General features: G+C 51.9%; 1 protein-coding gene across 5 annotated transcripts in view; it reads left to right on the top strand.

Annotated features, from left to right (window-relative positions):
- The first annotated feature begins 2,036 nt into the window (after positions 1 to 2,036).
- The window catches only part of PPP2R2C (protein phosphatase 2 regulatory subunit Bgamma), a 165,710-nt gene continuing 141,473 nt past the window's right edge, over positions 2,037 to 26,273 (top strand). For 3 of the 5 annotated variants that reach the window (XR_005019941.1, XR_005019940.1, XR_005019939.1), the window contains exon 1: positions 2,037 to 2,358. Coding sequence is in view for 2 of the 5 variants with exons in the window: in XM_036852380.1 (XP_036708275.1) it covers positions 2,289 to 2,358 (70 nt within the window). In the remaining 3 variants the exon portion in view is untranslated. The other 2 variants (XM_036852380.1, XM_036852382.1) reach the window with 2 other exon arrangements.

The raw sequence follows: 26,273 nt of genomic DNA, 5'->3' as shown, positions 1-26,273 counted from the left end.
GCACACCAGCCCTGTGATCACGTCCATTTAACTGGCAAGGTTGTGCTTGCCTGGGGCCCCTTCACTATTAGGACTTGAACCCAAACTGTCCAGTTTCCAGTATCTGAGGCTGCAGCCACTTGCTGTATGAGCTAGAGAGGTGAGTGGGGAACAGACAGAGAGTGGGATGCTGAGTTCTGTTGTTAGGTGTGGGGCACTTGAGCAGATCAGGCTGGTGGGTGATAGAGAACTGGATGTCAGCCTCTTTCAATCCTGAGGGTCCTTGCGTTTACCTGGTCTTTGAACTGGATCTGCACGCCTGTGCTATGAGGTGGACGTTGTGAGAAAGCTGAGGTGGGGACAGGTGCAGGACCTGTCCCGGGTCACTCAGCACCAGGTGGTGGCGCTGGCAGAACCCCAGGCCCTTCCTGGGTCCTGCCCTTTCACTTATGCCCTGCAGGGTGCTGGGGGGGGGGACTTTCACCTCCTTATACGTTCATTCTGGGCATTTCTATGGAATAAAAGCTCATATCTAGCTTCAGAAACTCCCTCTCACCTCCCAGCAAGAAACCTCAGGTGGCTTCCACCTTCCCCAGTCTCTCCCATAACCCCATCCTCCTACCCCAGCCCCTTCTGGACTCTCCTGTCCCCACTGCAGTTTGGGGAGATGCCTGGAGTCCCCAGAAAGCCAGTTGAGAAGAGGAAAGCATCACAGAATTGCAGGAGTGAGAGAGACCAGCGGCACCTCCCACCTGTGGCTTGAACCACCCCCCAATCTCAGGCCAAGGACCCCTTCAGCTTTGGTACCCCTTGGAGGCAGTCTGCACCTTTCCTACTCTCCCTTTCCAAACTGGTTTTGATGAGCACCTAGGAAGGCCTGCTGGTGTGTGTGGAGGGGGAGGGCGGGGTGGGGGGGGTTGATCCATACCCGACACCCCTGACACACCCACTGGGGGCTGGGCTCCCTGCAGGGCGCTCAGTTCATCAGGCAAGGGGTCAGCTTGGAGGAGGTGGCAGCTCGCCAAAAGAGGGAACAAATAGCTTTTGAGCGCCTGCTCTATGTGAAGCACTGTGTAGGATGCGAGAGGGTGGCGGGTACACTTATGACTAAGGGAAGGGAGGGGGATAGGTTCCTGCCTGGCAGAGGGAGGAGTGACCCGCACTTCCCAGCCTGTTTTTGGAGCGTACCCAGCACTGTTTCTCCACTTTATCTCACCAGTAAGTAGAGAGGTGAGCATGAGAAGAGATCTCGGCGCTCTGCCTGGAGGAGGCCTACTACCTCCAGCCATCTCATCCAGAGTTTTGCCTTGTTTGTAGGGTGCTGATTCTCCCCGCCCCCCCAGTCCGCCCCCTAGCTTCCTCCCACGGGTCCAGTTTTGCGCTCAGGAGGTTCCTGGGAATGCGTCTGCCTACCCTCTTTTACCAATGAACGGGGGCTCTTGTCCCTACTCCCCACCCCCGGTCTTCCGCCGCTGTGAAGTCTCCCATTCTCCAGATGCGCCTTCAGCTGCACCCCGCTCCCTTCCCTGTTCTTCTGGTCGCCGCGGCCCTCGGCCTGGCGAGGCTGCCCACCTGTCCTCCCCTTTTCTAATCTCCCCACCCATGGGCCGTCTCTTACACAACTGGAGTACCTGGGCACGCAAGGTGACCCTCAAAGGCTCAGCTGACCGTGTGTCCCCCAAGCTGGCCATCTCCTTCCTCCCTCCCCCCCTGGCAGACCCAGGGACCAAAGGTGCCCACCCGCGAGGCCGGGAGCGCGGAGACGCAGCCTTTGCCGGGGCGCCGCCGCACCTGCATGGTGCCGGGCTGCCCGCGCGCGCGGCGGGCTGCGCGGGCCGTGGGGGCGGAGGAGCGGGCGGCGCGAGGGAGGGGCCTGCGACAGTGGCGGCGGCGGCGGCGGCCCCAGCCCTAGCAGCCTGGCTCGGCCCCGGCTCGGTCGGCGCAGCGCCGCGCGCGTCCCCTCCCGCCGCCGCCGCCGCCGCCGCAGCCAGGCGCACCGGCTCCAGGCCTCCGCCGCCGGGCGCACGGACACAGCGCGCACCGCCGGCCGGGATGCGCTCCCGGGCCCCGGCCCGCCCCCACCCGCGGCCGCCGCCCGCCCGCCGCGCTCAAGCCTGACCGCGGCGCCCGTCCCGGCCGCCCTCGCCCGTCCCCGGCTGCCCCCGGTCGCGATGCCCGCCCCCCGGGGCCCCGGTGGCCCGCGCCCCTGCTAGGCTGCGGCGGCATGGCCCGCGCGCCCGGCGCGACCTCTGCGGATTGCATCGGTGTGCGGCGGCGGGGCATGCCCAGGGCACCGGGCACGGCCTTCAATGGGCGAGGACACAGACACGCGGAAAATTAACCACAGCTTCCTGCGGGACCACAGCTATGTGACTGAAGGTAACGTACGTGTTGTCTGAGGCCCCCTCCGGCCGGCCGCGGCGTGGGGATGCCGTCGCACCGAATGCCCTCCGAAGGTTTGGACCGCGCGCTGTGTGTCGTGTCCCCCCACCCTACCCCACCCTACCCCGCCCCGGGTCCGGGAGGGAGGGAGCCCGAGGGCGCCAGCCTCCGCTGCCCCGCAGCCCGAGAGCGCAGCGCCCTCCTCCGCGCCGCCCTCCGGCAGGCAGCTTTCCGCCCCCAGGCCTGGTGGCATCCTGAATCGGCCCTGGCCCTCATTTTTAAAAAGGCCACCTCTGCGGCTAATCTGGTGAAGAAATACCGGGGAAATTTAGTGGCTTAGAATACTGGGTTTGCCCTGCCCAGAGCCCGCAGAATTTTCTAGGCTGCCCACTCCCTGGAGACGAAGTGGGACCCGGTGGGGGGGTGGGGGGGGAAAATCCATTGCCAGATTCCCCTAGAGGCTCGCGGTCTTCGGCCCCTCCCTGTGCCTCCAGAAGCAGGGCCCCTTAGTGGGTGGGAGAAGGTGTCTGGTTTGGGGTTCATCTTTTATTCCTGTCGAGTTGAACTAAGACAGGAACAGCTGGCCCTAAACTGTAAGAATTTTCCCCCAAAGTGGGACATGCCACCCCCAACAGGCCCTGCATTTGAAATCCCCTAAATTGGCCCTACAGCCCCAGCCCAACCGCCACTCCGAGGCTGGTGGGATCTAGAGGGTCAGCGGCCCTCTCTTATAAGCCTGTAACTTCCAAGGGCCCCTCTGCTCAACCCTGCCCAGGGAACGGTGGGGACAGCTCCCGGGCCGCAGCCGGGGGCCCGCGGAGTGGAGCCTCCATTGAGGATGGGGAGAGCTAGCCGCGGGGTGTCAGCATGCATTGGTGGGGACACTTGTGCTGGAGACGTTCCCCGGTTAAGGGGCCGTCTGCATCTTCCCTGGGGGCTGCTGGACTGGCTGCAGAAGTGTTTGTGGGTTTTGAGCAAGAGGTCCCCTGGTGGGCGCCTCGGTGGGAGGGGCCCTGGGCATTGCGTGCCGCGGGACTGGTGCGCGTGGGAGCCTGTGTCAGGAACCCGTGTGGCCTCGGAGCGGTCACTCGACTCCAGGGTGCTGTCCGCCGCGCTGATGCCTGGCTCCGCCGGAAATGAGGCCGAGGAGCCCGTAGCCCGAGCCCTGCGGAGGCCTGGGGAGGCCCGGGCCAGCGCGGGGTGGGCTCCCGGGCGTCCTGACCCAGGGGAGCAGAGGCTGGGCGTGTAACCTGGGCGGAGATATGCTGAAGAGTGGCGCTCCCCGCTCCCCGGAGGAGAACTGCTGAGTCACGCTTTGCTGTTGGGTGTGTGTAGGGAGAGGGGGCAGGGCTGCTCAGGCTGGGTGAGGGCTCTGACCCAAGCTAGGGGTTTCGGGGGCGGGGGTCCCCAGGCAGCTGAAAGCGGTCCTTTGTCGCCTGCCTTGGAGAGGCTGAGGAAGGATCAGCGTGTTTCCTGGGTGTTCTTTCTGCTGGCAGCCTGCTGAGAGGCAGAGGTAAAAGGCTGCTGGGTTGCTGGCAGGTGCCCCAGTGGTCTGGCTGGAGCCAGGAGAGAGAGGGGATCTTGGCAGGTCATTCTGGTCCGGTTTTCTGGAGGAAGCCTCCGTTTTCCCATCTCTACATTGAGGATGATGGGACAGGGCACTGGGCTCCGTGATTTAAAGTATTTAAAAAGCACTGCCTGACTCATAGTGGACATTTGCAAACCCTAATTCCTTCTTTATTCTGTCTCCCCCTGTTTCTCTCACAAATTCACCAGCTCTTAGAAGGGAGGAACAAGGGAGAAGTGCATAGTTATCAGAGTAAGAAGTGATGATTTTAATTCTTCATTCATACAACGCATATTTACCGAGTACCTACTATGTTCTGGTCAGTTTTAGCCCTGGGGACTGGACACAGGTCCTGCCCGTGGGCAGCCTGTATTCTAGAAGGGAACGCCGTTATGTGGATGGATCTCTTTTCCCCATCTGTGAAATGGGAGTGAATAATACCATCCTGCCTAGAGGTATTAAGGTTTCTGTGAGGGTCAGATAAGATGGTGGATGAAAGAGCTGCCTCGGAACGACAAAACTACTTGAGCGCCTGGCAGCCCAAATATGTGGAGGACCCATTATGTGCTGAGGCCTCACAGGAGCTCCACATACCCCGCATCCCTATTTTATAGATGAAGAAACTGAGGCGTGGCCTTTGTCCACGTCCCAGATTGAATGCCAGAGTGTGGAAGACACAGAGCTCAGGTCCTAGGGAACCTAGGAACAAGATCTGAAGTTCCCACCCTTGAGAAAGCAATAACAATAATTATTAGAATTATATGAGATTTCTGGCCTCCCTGCATGAAAACAGACTTTCGCACTGTTGCATCTTGCCTGCATTTTGTGCTCAGAGCACAGAGTAAGTTACAGATTTGCATGTCAAACACACTTGTATTCAAATCCTTCTTCTGACTCTTCAGGTGCTGTGCAACCTCGGACAAGTTACTAAATGTTTCTGAGCTTCACTTTCTCCCTTTAAAGGGAGGAGTAATAGTGACTCATCTTACAGGGTTGTTGGAATGATCAGTGGTTTTGCTAATTTAGGAAGCACCTGGCACAGTGTTTGGCCTGTTGGAAGCACTTAATAAATGGCACTGTTATCATTTAAAAGTCTTGTTCCTGGAAGAGCTTCACAAGCAAATAATGGATGCTGGGAGTTTGTAAAAGAGCCAGTTGTACAAATTCCTGTTCCACCTGGTCATTTGGCCACAAACACTCACAATACCCCAGTGGCTCTGATCTACTTCCTGTTCCTTAAGCAGGCAGTTTTTTCTTTCTCTTGGGGTATTTGCACTGGCTATGTCCACTACCTGGAACACCCACTTCCTGCTCTTCTTTCTCATCCTTTAGGTCTCAAGTTAAATGTCATCTTCACCAGTGCGAGTCTTGCTCGAGTTCCTCAATTTCTTCTTGTAAAATCTCAAATACCTTGGGGAGAGTTTAGGTTTTGTTAGTCATTCACACCTTAGTGTGAATTAGAGCAGCTTTTTCCCCTCTAACTCTTAGCTCAGCTCAGCTGATTGAGGGCTGTTGTGATCATAAGGCATGGAGTGCATGTCACTGTGGGGCACAGAGAACTTGGCAAGGATGGGTGAGTGTTGGGGAGAACAGTACAGTTGACAGTGGACAGTGGAAGGACCTGAGCCCTAGAGAAAGGGGCCCCAGGGATAGGAGAATGCCAAAGAGTCTCTGTTTAGGCTTTTCTCAAGAGCCAGATATGGCTCTAGGAAGGACTCTTCCTGGCTGTGTTCTCTTGCTGCAGCCCCAGGACTCAGCTTTAGGGTGGTTAAATAGACATTTTTAGGCTAGATTGAATCTACAAAATACATTCATCCTCCTTCATGCAGTAGCATTTACCAAGCACATCCTTTTCTGAGTCTGGCCCTGGGCAGGCAGTGATGGACCAGTGTACTCCCATCCCCCTTGCGGTGACTGGTCCCGGAATGGACGTGGGAGTCCTTTCTGGAGGTTGAGTGGAGAGTAGAGAGGGCTGCAGGAAGCTGGTCCCTCTCTTGTGATGGAACACAGAAGCCTCCATTGCTGCTGGCGGCCACCTTGAGACCATGGAGGGAGCCAGTCTGAAGCCAACAACACCGTTGCTGGCAGAGCAGACAGTGAGTGAGAACGGGGGACGCTGGTGACATCTGTGACTCCTGGATTAACCAGGCCTGATGTCCACCCCACCTCTGGGCTTCCAGTCCCGTGAGCTGTTACATTTACTCGTTGTTTCAAACTTTCAACCAAGTCTCTGTTACTTGCAGCCAGCAGTACCCTGACTCGTACAGCCTTTACTGACTGTCTGGAAAACAGAAAGGCCGCCCTGTCACTCACGAACAAGATGCGAGATACATAAACCCAGGAGGGATGCTGATTTGTTTGCTTTCTGTTTTAGAAATCCTCTTTGATTTCTTTCATGCACTCAAGTCCAAGTTGCAGAGTTCTGATTTCCCCTCCTCGCATTTCCAGCCAGATGAGGTATTCCAAGATCTGGTGTCAGGAGATCTGCATTCCTGGTGGGGTCTGGAGACCTGCCTTCCCAGTGGGGTCTGCTCTGGGTCTGTAATCTTGGGCAGGTTTCTCTGAGCCTTAGTTTCTTCTCCAGGTTGTTCCTTAGATCACTTGAAACAAGGGATGTGCAATTATTTGATGCTGTAGCATCTTCTCTGTGGACTCCCCACCGTGCTTCATGAATGGAATATATTCAGTGAACTCATGGCATTGAATGGCTTGGTGTGTGTGATTGTGCCCAGCCCAGGGCCTGGGGCACAGTCAGTACTTAATAAATATTGTCCATAAATAACTATGTCTGTTCTTTAGGGGTTAGAGTTAGACTAGCCCTTAGAACTGTCATCAGACTGGCTAACCTAATTCCATCCCCACCCCCAGAGAAATTGGGCTGAGAGGGGAGGTTACGTCTGGCAGTGACCTGAGCCAGCCCAGAAGGAGAGCGGAGAGCCAGCCTTTGATTTTTGAAATCTTTGTTCCTTTTGCTTCCATTTAGGACCACCCCTTCCATAAGTTTGCCTGCGTTTTCACGAGCTCATGTTGTCTCCACTTCAGGGAAGGAGGCTGCAGTGGGACACCGGTGGCTGTCCCCCATTAAGTCACATCACCTCTCTGAGCCTCAGTTTCCCTGCATTGCTTCCTGCCCTGGGTTGTCACAAGGTTCTCAGGAGCAAAGACCATGTGGACTCCAAAGGTCCACCCTGGGGAAGGGGTTATTGTTATCAGTTTCCCCAAACTGTCAAGGAAGCCAGCCCTCGCTTAAAGGTTGGTGCAGTCACCAAGTAGGGGTTTTCTCATTTTCTTGCTGCAAGATGGAAATCAAATGCTAATAAAATGTTTCCGCATCATCTCCTGATTTTTACTTGCTACAGTTTTTGGTTTTTATCCTTAAAGTCAGCAGAGCTAAGGGATGTTTCTCTAAGGTGTTTAGGTCTTGACACCTGAAGCGTGGCTGTATGAAATGCTGGGGCTTAAAGGGGAGGATTACAGAGTAACAATGCAGATGAAGAGGAAAGACCAGCCTCTAGATACATGTTGTTAGCCATTTGCCACAGCTCATGCCCATCTTTTTTAAATGCCCATGTCTGTTTTTAATAAAAGCTTTAATCTCTCTATATAAACCATTTGGAAGGGTACTTTTAAGCATGAGGTTATAAGAATTTTCCAGTGCTTTGCTGCAGAGCTGGTGTCCTGAGTGTGCAACTCGTGTAGGTCCCATATTCGGAAGGACCAGGAACCCTGCGCTTGGTTTAATTCTCTGCTATCCCCATCTTGAAATTTTTAATAATTGTATCTTTGAACCCGTGTTTTGTAAGTGACATCTGATGGGACAATGGAGCACACCTGTGAACAGAAGTGACACATGCAACAAGCGATTCCACTGTTCCTTGTGCGGCTTCTGTAACATGCTTACCTTGTGTCACTTTGAGTGTCACGGAGCTCCCCAGCGTCCTGGGGCCACCAGAATTCTGCGCATAGGCACCGATCAGCATGTCTGTGGTTGCGTAAACAGGGGCACTGACAGCTCGAGAGGCCATGCTTTCCTTTTGAATCAGAACTTGTTTTCAATGCAGAAAGGAGGCAGTGACATTCTGAGAAGCATAAGGACCAAGGAACCCTATCATATCCTTTGTTACTCGTGTGACATCCTTGGGCTAGCTAATCATCGCTTCTGAAAATGATGGCACCAAAAGAAAGGGAAACATGGATAACCATAGTTCCTGTTCCCTTCAACTGTCATTCATCGAGGGTGGAGGTGTGTGCCTAGAACATGCAAGCGTCAAAAGGTGAAATAAAATGTGCCGTGTTCCCACTGCTCTGGTAAGAACAAGCTACGTACGCCTGTAGGAGCTACCAGATACGAATTGTGTAATTCAGGGATTCTGCATTCGAGTTCAGTGCTCTTCTATTTGCATTTAAAGCTGGAATGACACAACAGAATGAGCGATAAAATTCATGCTAATAATTTAAACTGTTTTTTTTCAATTGTCATTAAATAGCAAATAACTAAGACAAGTCATGGGGAAAAAAATGAGAAAGCTTTATATTTTTGTACCTTTAATGATACTTTTCCCTGCTTTTTATCCTCTGCATTTTCACTTTGCACTGGGCTCCACAAATGCTAGAGTTGGCCCTATTTTGCTGTAGGGAGGAGGCTGGAATTCCTGGGAGGGTGGAATCCTTGGCCCCGCCTCTCACCTCCTTGGCTTTTGTGATTGGTGGAACTGGTGAGAACCTGTCACTCATTGGACAATTTTTCTCTGTTGGGCGGGACTATAGTATTGAAGGTCTCTGCTTCACCCCTACCCATGGGGCCCCAAGAAGAAGCCTATGTTTCCCTCATTTCAGAGTCCAGCCTTTAGACCTGTCTCTCCCCACAGGCCCAAGAGGAGGGACAGTGGAGTAGGGTTCCCTAGCTCATTCCCCACCGCGAGTTTACCATTAAGAAAGAAGAATTTTTTTGATTTCCTTCTTGTCCATCTTCCCTGTGTGTTCTCAAATCGTAGCAGGGAAGGGGTGTGTAACTGGTTACCTCGGCCCCGCCCCCAAATTCCATCATTTTATTGGCTGCACACTCTTCCGGTGATAGATGTCATAGTTCAACTCATCACCCCCGATTGATGGATAACTAGGTTGCTTATTTTCTTTTATAACTAACACTGAGGGAAGGAATGCTATGTGTGTAGGAAGACACCCTATTCCCATCCCTCCCCCCAAATCTGGAATAATTTTCTTCAGAGAGAGTCCTGCACATGCAATTTTACATAAAAATTATGAACGTGTTTAATGTTCTTGACACACATTGACAAACTGTTCTCCAGAAAGTTTCTCTATTTTACCTCATGCTGATCAGCATTAGGTATTCTAATTTGTTTGACCTTTGCAAATATCATAGATGAAAAGTATTTGTTTAAATTCATGTCTGAATACCAATGAGGTTGAACATTTTTCCCCTTTTGTTCAACAGACATTTACTGATCCCCCTTAAATGCCAGGGGGAGGTTAGATGCCAGACGTACAACATTGAAGAACAAGGTCATTCATGCATTCGTTCATTCAACAAACATTTCTGGAGCACCCACTATGTGCTAGGCACAGAAGAAACCCATGTCTCTGGGCAGGGAGAGTGAAGTGGGAGTGAGAGGAAGGAGGGAAGAGAGCTGAGGCCAGAGCCCCAAGGTTCACCAACATCTAAGGGATAGAGAACGAGAATTCTTGGTGGCCACCCACGTGGGAGATAAAACAGGAAGGCTCTGGAGTCACAGAACCAAGAGAATCCTGGAAGGGAAGGGAGAGAGGGGGTGCTGGCAGGAAGAAAGCTGGATCACCCAGCCTCAAATGCTGCCAAGCAGCCAGGACAACGTTGGGAAGCATCTCTCAGGTGCCCACACCCACCCAGCACCTGGTTCCCTTGGATTCTATTTGGTGATGCCATCTCTCCATGAGCCTTTATAGTCTGCACCCCTAGTTCTCCCCGTTGGCACGCAGAATAGGTTGCTCTCTGTGACCTCCTCTCCAGGAAGGCTCCTCACCCACCTGACACCCCCGCCCCAGTCTTCCTGCCCTGGGACAAATGCTCCAGGTCCCAGAAGGCACCATTTCTAGAGCTCCACGCTCCTGGTTTCATTTTGTGGACACAGGCCAGGCTGTGTCTTTGAAACCTGGGCCCATCTCTCCCAGGATCTTGGATGCCAGTGAGAGAGTGGGCTGCCTCAGGATGGAGTCTGGAGTTGCTGAAGCAATCTGCCAGCCCCACAGCACCCTGGGGTGTCCTGTTAATTAACCTTGGTCTCCTCACCAGTCAGCCCTTGTGCAAAATTACTCACCTGGTCTTCAGCATTAAATAATTATGAAACGAACATAATAGCCATTATTATGATTGACCGTTTACTGATGCCAAATGTGATACTGAGTGCCTCATATTATTGGATCCTCACAAACCCCGGTGTGTGTGTGTGCATGTGTGTGTGTTTTACCCCATTTTACAACGGAGAAGACTGAGGCTTGGGCACTTGCCCAGCGTCACATGGTTTGTAAGAGGCAGAGCTGGGGTTTGAATGCCGGCCATCTGCCTGCAAACCCATCCTCCTAACCTCCGCATTGCCTGGTTGGACGAACAGGGAAGGGACAGGTGGCCCATTCAGTTCTGGTTCTGCACCCAGCTTCAGAGGGTCTCGCAATTTGAACCCAGGGCGTCCTGGCACGGTGCTCACGCTAGACACGTAGCAGCACTGCATCTCTCCTAGCTGCATGTGGTGAAGGTAATCCACATGGGTCAGTGGAAGAAGGGATCCCGTCCACTGCATCAGTGGGGGAGATGATCACAGTTCTATAGAGGACAGGTGCTTTGGCACTAAAGGGAGTGGCATTCACAGGGTCGGGAGTGATGGCGTGCTGAGACACAGATTTCTAGTGCATTCCAGGCAGAAAGAATAGCATGTGCAGAGTTACACGTGCTTGTCCCTTGACAGCATCTGGGCTCCTCTACCTGAGCCCAGGTTGTAGTTGCCAGCCTGCCTGGGGACCAGGGCCCACCTGGGGCCTCTGTGCTGCCCAGGATGGCATTGCCTCCTTGCACAGTGGGATCCATTGTCCTCCAGAACCCTGGGCTGAATGGCACATTGAGGCAGAACAAAGGCTGCTCAGAGGTTCCGGCTGCCCCAAGCAGGGATGGGATCTCCAACTGCAGACCAGGGCCTCCTGTGAACCAGCCTGGCCTCCTGCATCCTCCGGCCCCCACGCCCTGCAGAGATTGCAGCCCTGACCCCTGAGCTCCGCTCCCGGGCACGGCTGTGAGCCTTTGGCAGGTTCTTCAGCCTCTGAACTAGTCTCCCCATCCCTAAAGGAGAGGGTGAACTACTAGCCACCTGGGCTTTTTGAATTAAGTGCAATAATGTGCGTATTGCACTTACATCTCAATAAAAGGGAGCTACTTGTGTTGTCATTATCAGCTTTTGAATTTCCTTTTATAATTTCAATAAAGTTTTAATGAAAAGTTTCAAATATCTACAAAAGTAGAGAAAATAGTATGTTGAATTGCTCCTCATCCATCCCCTCGCTTTTCAGCTGCTCTCAAGATTTTGCTGTACTTTCTTCATTTACTTTCCCATCCTTTTGGCTTAAGAATATTTAAGTAAATTCAAGACTCCTGTCATCTCACCCCTACATTAGCAGGCATCTCTGAAAGGTGAGGGCATTTCTTGCATAACCAAGTACCACTATCTCACCGAACAAAATGAGTACGAATTTCTTTCAATCTAAATTCTGGTCCATCTTAGTAAGTCAACTATACTTCCATAAAAAATAAACAAACAGGTTGATTGATTCTGGTTCATCTTAGCCATGTCTCCCGTTATCTCAAAAACATCTTGTTATAGTTGGTTGGTTTGACCCAGGATCTAAAGTCCTGCATCTGAATCTGCTTTTTCTGTCTCTTAAATCTTTTCTGATGGAGACCAGTCCTCCATCCTGACTTGATAAAGACATTCGTTACTGTTTCGTAAGGATTACAGTTTCATCCCCACAGTCCGTAATCCCTTTCTGAATCCCAGTTGCCTGACGGGACCAGATGCTGACAGGTGTTTGCCTGGATCCTTGGAATCCCCTGGGCATGCCCCTCTCTTTTAAGGACCCCTCCTCACCACTGATCAGCCGAGAGATACTGGGCATGTTGTTCAGCAGGGCACACCATCTCCACCAAGAGCTACCCAAATTGCAGACTCATGAGCAAAATAAATGGTTTCTGTTTGAAGACATTGAGTTATAAGGTTATTTGTTACACAGCGATAGGTAACTGGAATAGTCATAGATCCCCGAAATTGAATTCCCAGTACTGCCCGGCTCCTTCTGAGGCCCCTTCTCCAGCTGCTGTGCTCTCTCCTAGATTCTGTGGCTCCCTCAGGACCTTCCAGTAACTTCCTTCTTGCTTATGTTAGCCTGAGTCAATTTCTGTTCCTTATAACTAAAGAACCTTAATTCCCAGTCCCAGCCAGGAGGGGTGACTCAGCTCAGATCATAAGACAGGACTGGAACCTGGCCTTTCTGAAACATTGGACCCGGAGTCCTGCCTCATGAAACATCAGCGGATATATATCTTGGACATGCCTGTTTCCTCTGTACACAGCTCAGCACCTGGTACCCACCTGGTGCCCACTAGGTGCTGGATAAATGTGTGTTTGAATGACTGAGTGAACAAATGACACATCTTCAAATCTGACCCCAGAGTAGTCCAATTTTTTTTTCCAAATGCCACGCCTCCACCTGGCGATCTTCACTTTGCACAGTTCCAGTGTGTACGGATTTCAGTCACCACAGTTTTGTTCAATAATGCCAGTCCCGCAATCACATAGCCCAGATTTCAGCTACCACAAAGTGGTAACTGTGAGTAATTGCATAAAGCAGAAACTTCGCCACTCACTCTCCAGCCCACAAATCACTAAGTAAATAACAGATGAGTATTGTGATCTGAGACCAAGTCACTTCTTTCAGTGTCTGTCTCTGGTTGGTCCCTGAGTATCTGTTGGTTCACACATAGACAGCAAAGCATGTGGTGATGTTGCCTCCTTGTTTCCTGGTGATAAACCCACATGACATTTTACAAAAATGGATAGTCAAAGGAGGAAATTTGGCCCACAAAGACGACGCTCAGAAAAAAAAAAAAAAAAAAAAGGAAGAAGAAAAGTAATAATGGTGACAGAGAAATTTGGATTGGATGTAAATGGAGTTATAGAGGAAACTGCTGATTCTGGGAATGTTGAAGCTGTGACCATTCGAGACTCTTATATGCAGCCAGGGGAACTAAGTAACTAAGTCAAGGTGAACTTATTGACATAAATGAGAGAAGTGCCTGTGACAGAAAAAGTGAAGATGTCCCAGGGGAGGTGACGCTGGCAGCACACTTCATGCTAAAGGAACTCTTGAAGATATTTCACAGTGTTGGAAGTGCAGAGGATAGAATCTTGGAAGCTGATCTAAACTTAGAAAGGCAGTGCTTCAAGGCATAGAAAAGATGTTTGCCCAGCATCGCAAGTGATCCAACAAGCAGAGGAAGCCAGCACCGTTGAAACTAGTCTGGATACATTTTTTACAAAGAAATAACACACTTGAATTCTCAATGTTTCTGATGTTTTACATGACTGTGTACTCAATAAAATATTAGTTTTACTCTTTTTTTATTACCCTATACATTTATAACCATCAGTAAGAGAGTTTTTAATGTCTTTAAAAAGTTTTTTTTTAAGATCCTGGAACTTTTGTACTTTCCACATTGATTATTAAGATCACTTTGAGTGTTTCAGCTTGCATGGTCATTTTTAGGGTTCCACACAGTTGGGCAAAGTGAGGTCTCCCTGAACTCATGCCAAATGGGCAGTGTCTATCCTGTGTGGCCCTTCCACATGTCAAGGGCATGGTGATGTTAAACCATGGCTGGAGGACTGGAGTCAGTATCCTCCTTATTGAAAGCAGCAGCTCAAGAATATTAAATAACTCAAATTCCTCACTGCAAAAATGGTTAGGCAGCCAGTAGATCGCTGGGAGAGAGGCACTTCCGTCCACTGTTTTCACTGTGCAGATCGCTAGCCAGCCTGTCTGCTTCGGGAACAATCCATCGTGGAATGAACTGGCTGAAGGAGTCAAGGGCTGAGCGATAGTGGTTCCTACACCAGATTTCAATGTGAAAGGTGATAAAAAAAAAAACAAAAACCTGAATATTTTCCCCAAGGAGAGGTAAGGCTCTTTACTGAAGCTGTGAAAATATAATCCATCATCATAAGGTGTCCCATATTGTCATACTCTGGGAGCCAAGGTGCATGTATGTTAAGATGCTCCTTGCAAGATTTTAATTTTCTTTATTTTATCTCATTGCAGAAACGTTTGAAAATGCAGAAAGTAGAATAAAGAGGGGGAAAAAAATAACATCCTTGACTCCATTGCCCCAGAAACATTGTTCCAATTTTGTTCTATTTCTTTCCTACTGCCCGCCTGTAGATTGTAATATAAATACAGTTGTTTCTTTTAAAATATTTAACGTGCTGAAACATTCCCCTCTATTATTACAGACTCTGAGTAAACAGTTTTTAATGGCTGCATAATAGTCCATCACGTAGATTTAATTACTTATTCAGTAACTGTGTAGGCTTCATCCACCAGACTGGGGCTTGTTGCCTACAGTGGGTATGTGGGTGGGGAAGGACGATACAGGAAAGAGGAGGAATCAGGCCCACCTCCTCCCCTGAGAACCTCTGGAACCAAGGAGACGTGAACAGGTGATCATAATACAGTGTGATGGGAGCTGGGATGCAGTGGGGTCCTGCCGCAGCCTGGGAGCAGATGGGCAGAGAGGCTGAGTCCAGAGCAGAGGAGCAGCTTGTAGGGAGCAGGCGAGAAGGCATCCCAGGCAGTAGGGGTGTTATGGACAGAAGTTCGCAGGTGAGAATCAGTGTGGCTCTAGGGTTGCCGGAGCATTAACTTGTGGGTCTTGGAGCTCCTGGGCAGTCGTGGTGGACGAACAGACAAAGGGACCTTGGTAATCTGTAATCTGTCCAGGCAGAGAAGAAAGAGGGAACCGAGAGTGACCAGAGGTCTCTGGGAGATTAGAGAGTGACGTGGGGGAGTGAGGTTCAGACGGGGACGAGAGCACTTCCAGGAGAGGCGAGAAAGCCCCAGTGAGGCGCCCAGAGCCGGCAGTGGAAGGGGATGGAGGTGACGGCGGCGGGAAGGAGAGGTTGTCGAGGCAGGGCTGGGGCGGCGTGCATGGTGGAGAAAGGAGGGTTGAGCCTCCCCTCATCGTCTCTGGTCGATACCAGCCTGTTCCTAAGGCTGGTAGGTGCGGATGCCAGTGCGTAGAGGGTGGAGAGACCGCCCACTCTCGGACACTCATATCCCAACTTGGTTGTTCTAAATTAAGATGTGATGAGCATCCTTGAGAATGTACATTTTTTCTGTATTTCAGGTTATTCCTATCTCTGGCTATCTGGGAATGCAATTTCTTCATGAAAACATAGGAGTGTTTTTAAAGGGCTTGAATAAGGATTTGAATATCATGTCTACTAAACTAAAAATAAAATGTATCAAAATTTTTCGTGTGGGTGATCTTTAAAAGAGTCAGTCCACATGTATAATGCAGCTCTGGAGTAATCTGTAGATTACAGCAAACCCATCAGTCTCTGTCTCTCTTGCTTTAAAAAAAAAAAAAGGATCAATTTCAGCTCCAATACATGGTGACTTATGGCTGTGATCATTGTCTCTTGATGTGTGTCTGATGGGTGATGGGGCTTTGGCTGCACAGGAGAGGAATTGTGCTGTGACCCTTTTCTAGTGTGTACAGGTTTCTCGTCTTCATGGTAGAATAGTAATGGTGATGGCCATGACGAGGGAAGCTGCCATTTCTTGACTGCAACGATGTCATGAGACATATGTTTATGATCTCATCGGAACTTTATACCCACTATGGGAGGTGGTGGGAATGACCCCCTTTTATATCCCAGGAAACGGAGCCCCAGAGAGGTCAGGTCACACACCTGAAGTCACACAGTGGTGTCATGGTCACTACTACTACGCAACAAATCGTTCTAAATCTTAGTGGCTTAAGACAACAGCGGTTTTATTAGGTGCCCTGGATTCTGTAAGTCAGGAATTTGGGCAGATCTGTTCTACATGACAAATGCTGCATCTTCCTTCTAGGCCGCTGGGCAGGCTGCTCTGGGGGTGGGAGGGTCCAAGATGGTTTCGCTCACGTGTTCTGTGTGTGGTGGGGCTGGTTCCCTGGGGATCATCGACGTGGCCTCTCCAGCATGGCGGTCTCAGGGCACTGGGACTCCTTGGGTGGCAGCTGGCTTTGCCAAATCAGGTGTCCCAGGATCCAGGTGCGAGACCTGACTTGCTGACCTCCTCGGAGTCTCCCATCACCAGTTGTGTGACTTTAATTCAGTCAAGTCACAGGCTGGCCCGGGTTGGAGGGGAGTTAGATTCTGCCTTTGGATTCGGGACAGGCCAGGTCACACTGTGGAGAACAGATGGGATGGGAGACAGTGCTGGGACCCGCTTTGAGAAGCAGTCTGCTGCAGACAGCCGGCTGAGCCAAAATCCGTACTGGGATGTATCTGACCTTGAAGGTGCTGCACCTCCCTTGTCTTCCTGACCAGTAACAGGATGCAGAGACCTTGTCCTCCAAACCATTTCTCTGTTCAAAAATATGAAAAGCATCCCATACTTTTGCCTATTTAAATACAGAATTTGTGACAACGTGGATCAACCTTGAGGTCATTATGCTAAGTGAAGTCATACCATATGATCTCACTTATATGTGGAATCTAAAAATGTCAAACTCAGAGAAACAGGGGCTAGAATGGTGGTTGCCAGGGGCTGGGAGTGGAGGAAATGGGGAGATGTTGGTCAAAGAGTCCAGTTATAAGATGGATAAGCTCTGGGGATCTAATGTATAATCTATACATTATATAATATAATATATAATCTATAGTATAATCTATAGCATGGTGACTATAGTTAATAATATTATATTATATATTTGAAAGTTGCTAAGAAAGTAGATCTTAAATATTCTTACCACAAAAAGAAATGGTAATAATGTGATGGGATGGTGATGTCAGCTAACAACATGGTGGTAATCATTTTGTAACATATAAGTACATTAAATCAACACATTGTATACCTTAAACTTATTCAGTGTTATTTGTAAATTACATCTCGATAAAGTTGGAAAAAATAAATACAGAAAACAAGAGGTGAGTAAAAGCTTTTTTTAGGAGGTAGACTAGATTCCCACAGACCCGCCTCCCTGTGTGCATCAGGCAGAAGTTATTGATACAAATGGGGGTCAGGTCGGGGTTCACTCTGTCAGTCACTGCCCCACCCCGGCCCTTCCCCGCTGCAGGTGTGCTGTGCTATGCGATGCCCACATCTGGGATGATGGCCTTGGGCGGAGCTGTGCTTTCCTTCTTGGCAGCCCCCTGTCACCGGGGGAAGACTGCAGAAGGGAACAGGTGAGCTAGCTGGGTTTTCTGCTCAGCTTGACTCTAAGGACACACCGACCTCCTGGATCATCTTATTTGCCCAGCCTCGAGGAAGCAGTTTTTTTATTGGAAACCGTTACAGCCTGGTGACCTGTCCCAGACACGGCCCACGTGGCATCCACCCAATGGGTAATGGGGACCACTGTCCGAGTGCGTGTGATGGAAGGGAAGGAAGCCACCCTGCCGTTTAGCGAGAGTGCATGCGTGCCCGCCCCAGGCTGGGTGAGCAGTGTCCCGGCATTGCCCCTGGGGCAGGCGCTGTCATTGTCCCAGGTGGGGAGCTGGGAGCTCGGGGAGGAGAAGGGACATGCCGAGGCTAGGGCTCTCGTCCAGTCTTGTTCTGAATGAGAGGTGGATTAGCGTCATCTTAAAATCATCCCTGTGTCCCCCAGGCAATGATCTTTCCCCTCCAGGCCCTTCTCCTCTGGGGGTGGGGAGGGGACATTGGGCCACATCAGAGGCTCCCACCAAGCTCTCAGCCTCAGGGTAAGTGTGTGGGGGGATCCCTTTCCTCTGGGTGTCAGCAAAGCTAATGGAAAGAGTCTCTGTCCACCAGGGTGCAGGTCACAGGACAGGCGGGCACCTTGGTTTGGCTGCCGTGTATGGGCTCAGCCTGCCCGCTCGGACCTTGGCCAAACAGAGACCCCAGCAGTCAAGATTCACATCTTTAATTTTTTTTTTTTTTAAATAGCTCTATTAAGATATAATTCACATGCCATACAATTCACCCATTTAAAGTGTGGACCTTTTAATATATTACTCAATTTTTTTTAAATTGTAGTAAAACATACGTAACATAAAATTTGCCATTTTAACCATTTTTAAGTGTACAATTCAAGGGCACTAATTACATCCATAATATCATGCAACCATCAGCACTATCTATCTCCAAAACGCTTTTATTACTCAAACAAAAATTCCGCCCCCATTTAACAGTAACCCCCCTGACTCCGCCCCGGTAACCTCTGAGCTGTTCTCTGTCTCCGTGAATTTGCCTCTTCTAGGACCACATATAAGTGCAATCATACATTATTTGTCCTTTGTATCTGGCTTGTTTCATTGAGCAGAATGTCTTCTAGATTCATCTACGTTGTGCAGTTGAGAAGGAGAGTAGATCTTTTAAATGCTGAGCTTCTCTGGGGAGAAAACTCAATCACGAAGGTGGCTTGTTCTGCGGGAGGGAGAGGCGGGGAGGAGGGACCCCACCGTGCACCAGCCACAGCCCCGTCACACACGGCATCCTCCTGAGTGGACAGCTTCCCAAAGGCCCTCCTCTGCCCCAGCCAGGGGACACGGTGGGGACAGATCCACCACCCACCCCTGCCAACCATTGCATCTTCTTGTTGCGCCTCATCTCACTGAATTGTGAATATCCCTGGAGGAGGGGGTGGTTCTGTCCATTTTACAGATAAGGGAAGTTAAGTCCCAGAAGTTAAGACCTCCCTCGGCCAGGAGGAGGCAGAGCTGGGGTACACTGGGGCTGGTTCCCAATGCCGCGGGCACTCTGATGCCTTCGAACTCCACTCCTTCCCTTTGGGGGCCCCTCCCCCCCATGCTTTGTCCCTGGTGCGTGTACATCTGTAGAGTGGACGGGCACCAAGGGACTCAGGTGTCCACTGCCCATGCACAGTTGACCTGCCTTGGCCCCCCTCATGCCTCCATATCTTCAGCTCTAAATCGGGGCCAGAGGACTGTTGGGGTCTCCTCAAGGGTGATCTGAGATAACACATTATGTGCACCTGGTACTCAGAAAGGTCCCATCAGGTGTTTGTCTTTCTGCTGAGCAGGGGAACCACAGAAGGAGGGAGCCACACCCAACACATCCACGCCCATCAGCACCCCAGGAAAGGATGCTCCAGGGTGGCTCCAAAGGCCTTGACCCTTGACTCTGACCCACCACAATCCCAGTCCTACCCTTTAACCAACCGAGGGTGACCTGCAGCGTGGCCATGAGGAGCTGGAGCCGGGCGTGGGGGGGCAACCCCTACAGGCGGTGGGCGGCAAACCTACCAGGGTGGCAGCCCGGCCACGTCAGCCCCTCAGTCTCCTGCAGTCCTGTGATGTTCTGAGAGGGTCCTGATCTGTGCTGGGCCAGAGGGTGAATTGTATCTCCAGGAGAGCTTTGGGCCAGGACCTCCGGCAGGACAGCAGGGCCCCAAGGACCCACATGGCTTTATGCCAAGGACTCAGTTGATAACTTTGCTTCCAAATGCTTTGGAGCATTTGTTGGAGCTGGGAGCCCCTGTGGTCAACCCTGTGAACCCCAGGCGTGCCTTGTTCTGGCATCTTCCCTACGAGTGACCCAGTTTTCATTACTCCAAACTGGGACACTTTTCTGGCTACATGTGCTTGTCCATATGGGGACAGTGGGACGGCAGGTGATAAATTGGGGCAGTGGCTGAAAACTGGGGGGTTGGACTTGTATCCTTGTAAGGGGCTGTGCAGCATGGTGACAGGTGACGACGCTGGGCCTAGAGACCCCTGCACAGGCCCAGGCTGTGCTGCTGATTGGCTGTGTGACCCCGGGGGAGCCGCACAGCCTCCCTGGGCCTCAGTTTCCTCATTTGTGGAATGAAGACTCTACATTGAGGGCATAGGTGCCAGTGTGTTCTCTGAAGCAGGGGCATGTGTCGAAGGAGGTGGCGTATGGGTATGAGGCACACACTGGGGAGCAGGGTCCCATGCAGACCCAGGGAAATGATCCAGGAGGACTTAGATGGGACGAAGGTGAAACGGGATGTGCCCCAGGAGCGGGGAAGTGAGGAAGAGCCGGCTGCACCCTAAGAGTTAAACTTCCATGTTCATACCTTGGGGATCTGATTGGCGGATGGATCTGATCGGGTGACATGCAAGTCATTCTGAAGGGACAGATGGCCCACGGGCCAGCAGGAGGTGGCTAGATCCATTTCTGTATCTAAGGAAGGCGCAAGTCTGGTTTTGCAACAAGCAGAGAGGGATCTGGTCCCCCCTGTCTCCCATTTGGCTGCTGGGGGCCCCACTCCCCAGCCCTCATTCTGGGGGGAGGGCTCTTCCGGACCCCCTCTACCCTCACTTGGCTACTGCTGGGCAGTGGGGATGGGGAGTATATCTGATTTGTGGGTTTAGGACGAGTTGTGACATGAAGTACAGGCCTGGGTTGGGTCAGTGCTGCCTGCACTGGGTGAGGTCCTTTCTGGGTTCTGGGAGAGCAGGTCCCACTGGGGTTTGCATGTACACCCCGTAGGCCTGATGTATGCCTGATTCTACATACCTGACTCTTCTCTCCCCCTCGAGGCGTTTCACACTTGGACAGGAACAGGGGTGCCATTTACTGGGTCCCCAGAGCAATCCAACCAAGTCCCTCAGAGGACTGGGGACGGAGGGGGAGGGGGAGGGGGAGGGGGGGAAGGGTACTCAGTACAGTTGATGGGGCGCAAAGGAGAGCGCATCCTTTGTCCTCCTTCAGCCTGGCCACCCCAAACCTGGCTGCATGGGACAGCTGGCACGGCGGCGAGGTGGCCGAGAATTAATTATGCTTCGGCTTTGTAAACAGGCAGCTATAAAAACCTATCAGCAGTGGAGCACCTTCTCCATGAAACAGGCTCAGCTGGATTTATAACCTGAGGCCTCTCCTCCAGGGCTGCGCACAGAGAAGGAACAAAAGCCACGGCCCCCCGCCAGCTGGCCTGCCCCCTCCCACTCTCCCTGCCCCTCCCCTGACTACTCAGAGAGCCGATACTGTCCATTGCAAAGAGCACGGGAATCCAGGAAATGGAAGAGAAGGCACATTTGCTGTTAATGTTTTAGATGGAATTCATCACAATTAAAAGTTGGATTTAGGGCTTCCCTGGTGGCGCAGTGGTTGAGAATCTGCCTGCCAATGCAGGGGACACGGGTTCGATCCCTGGTCTGGGAAGATCCCACATGCCACGGAGCAACTGGGCCCATGAGCCACAATTACTGAGCCTGCGCGTCTGGAGCCTGTGCTCCGCAACAAGAGAGGCTGCGATAGTGAGAGGCCTGCACACCGCGATGAAGAGTGGCCCCCGCTTGCCACAACTAGAGAAAGCCCTTGCACAGAAACGAAGATCCAACACAGCTAAAAATAAATTAATTAATTAATTAAAATATTTTTTAAAAAAAGTTGGATTTCAGAACTCTAATGAAAAACTGATGAACTCATAAAAGTGCTAACAAAAGATCAAGATGAAAAAAAAATTAATTACATGGGACTGAGTGAACTGATGAGGATGAGTATAATTTTTGTGACTTTCTGTCTGAATTTAAAAAAAAAAAAAATCCCACAAGGACTCAGAGGCAAAGAATATACAAATCAATTTTCACTGCAAAGTAAAGGAGCTGTTACAGTGGAGGATTACTGGACTGAATGTCAATATTATGACATAGTATGAGTGTGTTTCATCTTTGGTAATTGCAATCATTGTTGCTTTTGTTGTGGTCATCCATGTACAATGCTTGGTGTCAGTCTATTTATGTCTTGTAAAAATAAAATACAGTGTGTGTGTGTGTGAAAAAAAAAAAAAAAAAAAAAAAAAAAAGTTGGATTTAGTTGGAGAGCATGGGATGTTTAGGAGAGGAAATATCTGGAATAGGAAAACTTAATCGTGCTGAGAAGGCTGGCCTTATAGGAAGGGAAAGAGACTGACAGGTTTGAGAGAATTTACAGAAGATGTTCAGGAATCTTTGTTCATGGATTCACCCAGACAGCCCACAATTTATTAAGCACATACTATGTGTCAGGGCGCTTTGCTGGGAGTGGGGAATATGGCCGTGGACGTGACTGACAAGGTCCATGCCCTGAGGAGTCCCTAGAACAGACCAGATGGACAAGGGGTCAGTGACGGGACAGTGGCAGGGAGGGACCTAGGGGCTGGGCTGCCCAGAGTGGGGCCCGGGTGGTGGGAAGTCAGGGAAGGCTTCCTGGAAGAAGTGGATTCATTCAGTGCATATTTATCAGTGCCTGCTTTGCACCAGCATTGAGACTGGTGTTGGGGATACAGGAGGTACAGGACCCCGAGCAAGTTCTAGGATCTAAAGGAGGAGCAGGAGTCGGGGGAGAGGGGAAGAGGGTTCCAGAGGGTGAGTAGGGATCAGTCAGTGTGAAGGGGGAGGCAGCGACAAGCCTCGTTCAAGACCCCCCGGGATGTGGAATTGTTATCTCTAATTGACAGACAAGGAAATGGAGGTGAGGGCTTCACAGCTCCCAAGTGAGTGGGCTGGGACTTGAAGCCAGGTCTTCGGATGCCAAATCAGCCCTCGCTTAGGTCTGCACGGACCTCCTTACACTGAGGGCTCGGGGTTGGGTACCATGTCCGGGATGGCACATGGGTTCGTTGGCCGGCTCTGCCATCAGCCTTCCTTCGTTACCGGCTGGGCTGCTGAAGGGCCGGAGTCCCCCGAGCTGACCCACTGTGCAGATCATCTGGTGTTTCCTTCCAGCGCTTGGCGAGTGTTGAGAGTGCAGCTGAGCCATTGCTTGATCTTTCTTGGACCCAGATGAAGAACTGGGTAGCCATTCACCTGTCCTTTGTTTAGCTTAAAAATGGGGATGTTGATGCAGGCAAGGGGAAGCCAGCGTTTGTGGAATAGGTGCTAGACAGCGGCCAGAGGTACCCCGATGCTTATCTCAACAGGCCTCTGCAGTTGGTGCTGGTACCACCCACCCCCATCCCGTAGATAAGAAAACCGAGGCTCAGAGAGGTCAGGCTCCTTGCCCAGGGTTGCACAGCCAGCAGGGTGGTGGAATTGGGATTCAGCCTCAGCCTTGCCTGACTCCAAAGCGAATGCTATTTCCACCATACCCTGCACCTCCCAGAGCTAATTTTGCTGCTGCAGGAAACTCCACCCCCCCAGAGCGATCTAGGACAGGCAATGCGATGAAAGAAAATTAAGAGGGCATCCCAGAGAAACTCAGCTCAGAAGTTCCCATGGCAGCCTCTGTGGGCAGAGTGGGATCGGCCTCTTTTCAGTCCTCACTGGCCCTGGGAGCCCCATTCCCGTGTCCAGGACTGGCCGTTTCTCTGGAAATCATTAGCCCACCAGCATTTGGCGTCTGGTGAAAGGAGAAGAGAAAATTCTGGCTTCTCAGACCAGGGCCTGTGGAGGACGTCATCCGTTTCCAGAACTCTCAGGCAGGGGCTGGAGGGGGCCTGCACGTGCTGCCCCGGTGACATTGATTTCCAGGACTTAGAGATTCTCCTCCCTGCTGAATATATTGCTGTCCTGCCTGTTTTGTGCACAGGGCCCAGATGGAGACCTGGGTAGCCAGAGGAAGACCTCCTGCCATGCATGGAGCGGTGGACATCATGACCCCGGAGCCCCGACCCACGGAGTTGGGGGCCAGCTGAGGGGCACGGGGTCGGGGAAGGGGCTGCAGGGTCACGATGCCTCCCGTCTGTACGGCTCTATATTTTCCTTTCTCTCAAAGACATATTTCATGGGATTTTATTAGCCATTGCTTTTATAGTCATTAAAAAATCAAACTCGTTTTATTATTAAAAATCAAAGTCATGTATTCATATGGCAACAAACATTTAGAGTAGCGCAGTGGTATAACGTGGCAATACCGTTCTTCCTGAATTGGCACATGGCGTTTGCACCGTTCTCTTTAACAGCTGCAGAGATTTCATTGTGTGAATGGAGCACAGTTGATTAAACAGTCACCTATAGAGAGACTTTAGGTTGTGTCTAGTTTTTTGTTGTTGTTGTTTTTCCTCTTTCACATGATGCTGCAAATTAACACCCGTGCTGTGTATCTGAGGATTAATTCCCACAAGTGGGTACTGGAGGGTCAAAAGGTACATGTATTTTTATTCTGATTAATGTCACCAAGTTTGCAGTGCCTGTTTCCCCAGTCCTCACCTGCACAAAGCCTTTCTTTCTGAAACAGTCTCGGGACCTCCTCTGTGTCCCCGGCAAAGTCCCCGGCTGCCCACGTGGGAAGACGCTGAGCCGAACGTTGTGCCCCGTCCCTGCCCTCAGGTGCCCTCGGTCACAAGAGCTGGCCCGGTTCTGCAGGGATACCTCTTAGGGATGGCAGTTGGCTGGTTGGTTACTAAGGCCGAGCGTGGGGACATCTGCAGGGGCTGCGAGGGGCTCCCTGCTGGAAGGATCGTCGTCATGGACATTTCAGCCGTCTGCCGGGATCGGCACTGGCCCCCCCATCCCAGGTTTAGCAGGACCTTTTGGGTTAACCAGTGAACAGCCTTCCCTTGCTGATGCAGGGGCCTCTTAGTGGAGCACGGCCCTTTGGGGTCATGGCCATTGCTTTGTGGTCCCTTTGCTTGCCTGGGACGAGGGGCCAGCCAGGCACAGATGAAAAGGGCTTGGAAGTGGCAGTTCTCCAGGAGTTCTGCTCCAGGAGTTCTGGCTAAAGGCCCTGGGGAGAGTCACTTGGCTTCCACAGCCCCAGCTTGCCCCTCCCTGGGAGGGAGGAGTGGGCCCTGGGACCAGGGGGAGGGACGGGGTGATTCAGACATGAGGAGACAGAGACACGGAGCAGCACGCCATGAGGGTCCCGTTGGGACCCGGGCCTGAGCCTTCACCTCCACAGCTCGGTGGGCTGGGCCGACCCAGGCAGGGCAAGGAGGTCCCGGAGCCGCTGTTAAGAGGGCCGCCTGCAAGGTCAGGTGACCTGGGCCTAGGTCCTGGCCGGCCCCCCATCTCTGTGTGACCTCTGGGGCCTCAGTGTGCCCATCAGCAAAGCAGAGATAACAGATCTCACATTAGAGGGTGGCTGTGAGAACCACGTGGGAAACAGTGGAAAGGGCTTCGGAGGTGTCTGGTGCAAAGTGCCCAGTGTTTGCAGGAAAGACTTCTCAGGAGCTGGCGGTCTTTGGAGGCCCCGCTGAGGCAGGAGTGCTCTTCTCATATGACTGCATGACGGCCCACTGCATCCCACAAGGGCGTGCAAGGAGCCGGCCACTCTCCTGCCCCCAGGAGGGCTCGACAGATATTTGCTGCATGAACCAGAGAACCTTTCCGTGATATTTTAGGATTATTAGACAAACGCATACGGAAACCACTGCGAGGAGAGGGAACCCGTGATTTCGGAGCTGCAGGGGGTGTGGGTGCTTCTGTATCCCTCTGCTGTTACCCAAGGCACTTGAGAAAAGGGGACTCTAAGTTCAGGGGCTTGTCCAGGTCACGCTGCTGGATTTGACCCCAGGCCATGTCCCTGCAAACCTGGGCCTTCCTGGGCCGGTGTGAGCCTTCTCAAAGGGAGACAGATGGACGTTGTTTTAGATGCAATTGCCGGTCTCCCCCTTGTCCTTCAGTTGCCAAGGAAACGGTCTTGTTGCCCCCATAGAGGCGGGAGGGAAGGCCAAGTCTTCCCCGAGGCCGTGGTCGTCTCCGCTGGTGAGAGTGGGGAGGTGGCGTGGGGCTGGGCCTTGACATCTCCGTGGCGTCCTGAGCGCCACTGAGCGCCTGCCTCCCTCCGTCGCATTTATCCTGAGCTCTTCCGCTGCAGAGAAGAACAACAGCCGTTATGGGGTGATTTCAAGGGGATTCCCATGGCAACGGAGAGTGGGAGGGGGCTCCTCTCAAGGCTTGTGTGGTGGGAGTTGCCACGGCTGCGTGTCCCCCCACCGAAGGGTGCAGGGGCCTCTGCCGGGACCTTTTCTGCACCCCCCTGCACGCTCTCCTCTGCCAGCAAGGGTGAGCCCAGCCGGCGCTGCCCACCCAGGCCTCCAAGGCTCCTTCACATGAGACCCCAGCCGGCTCCCAGGGACCTCAGGACCTGGCCTTCGCCTGCAGCTCCCTTTTCTCCAGCGGGTCTTGAGCTGCAGCCAGCAGCTTCCCAGCGTTCCCTCGGCAGGGCCTCT

The sequence above is a fragment of the Balaenoptera musculus genome, chromosome 5 (genome assembly GCF_009873245.2).
Source record: "Balaenoptera musculus isolate JJ_BM4_2016_0621 chromosome 5, mBalMus1.pri.v3, whole genome shotgun sequence".
Lineage (NCBI taxonomy): Eukaryota > Metazoa > Chordata > Mammalia > Artiodactyla > Balaenopteridae > Balaenoptera > Balaenoptera musculus.
The sequence above is the reverse complement of the archived record's forward strand: the minus strand, read 5'-3'. Positions and strand labels throughout refer to the sequence as shown.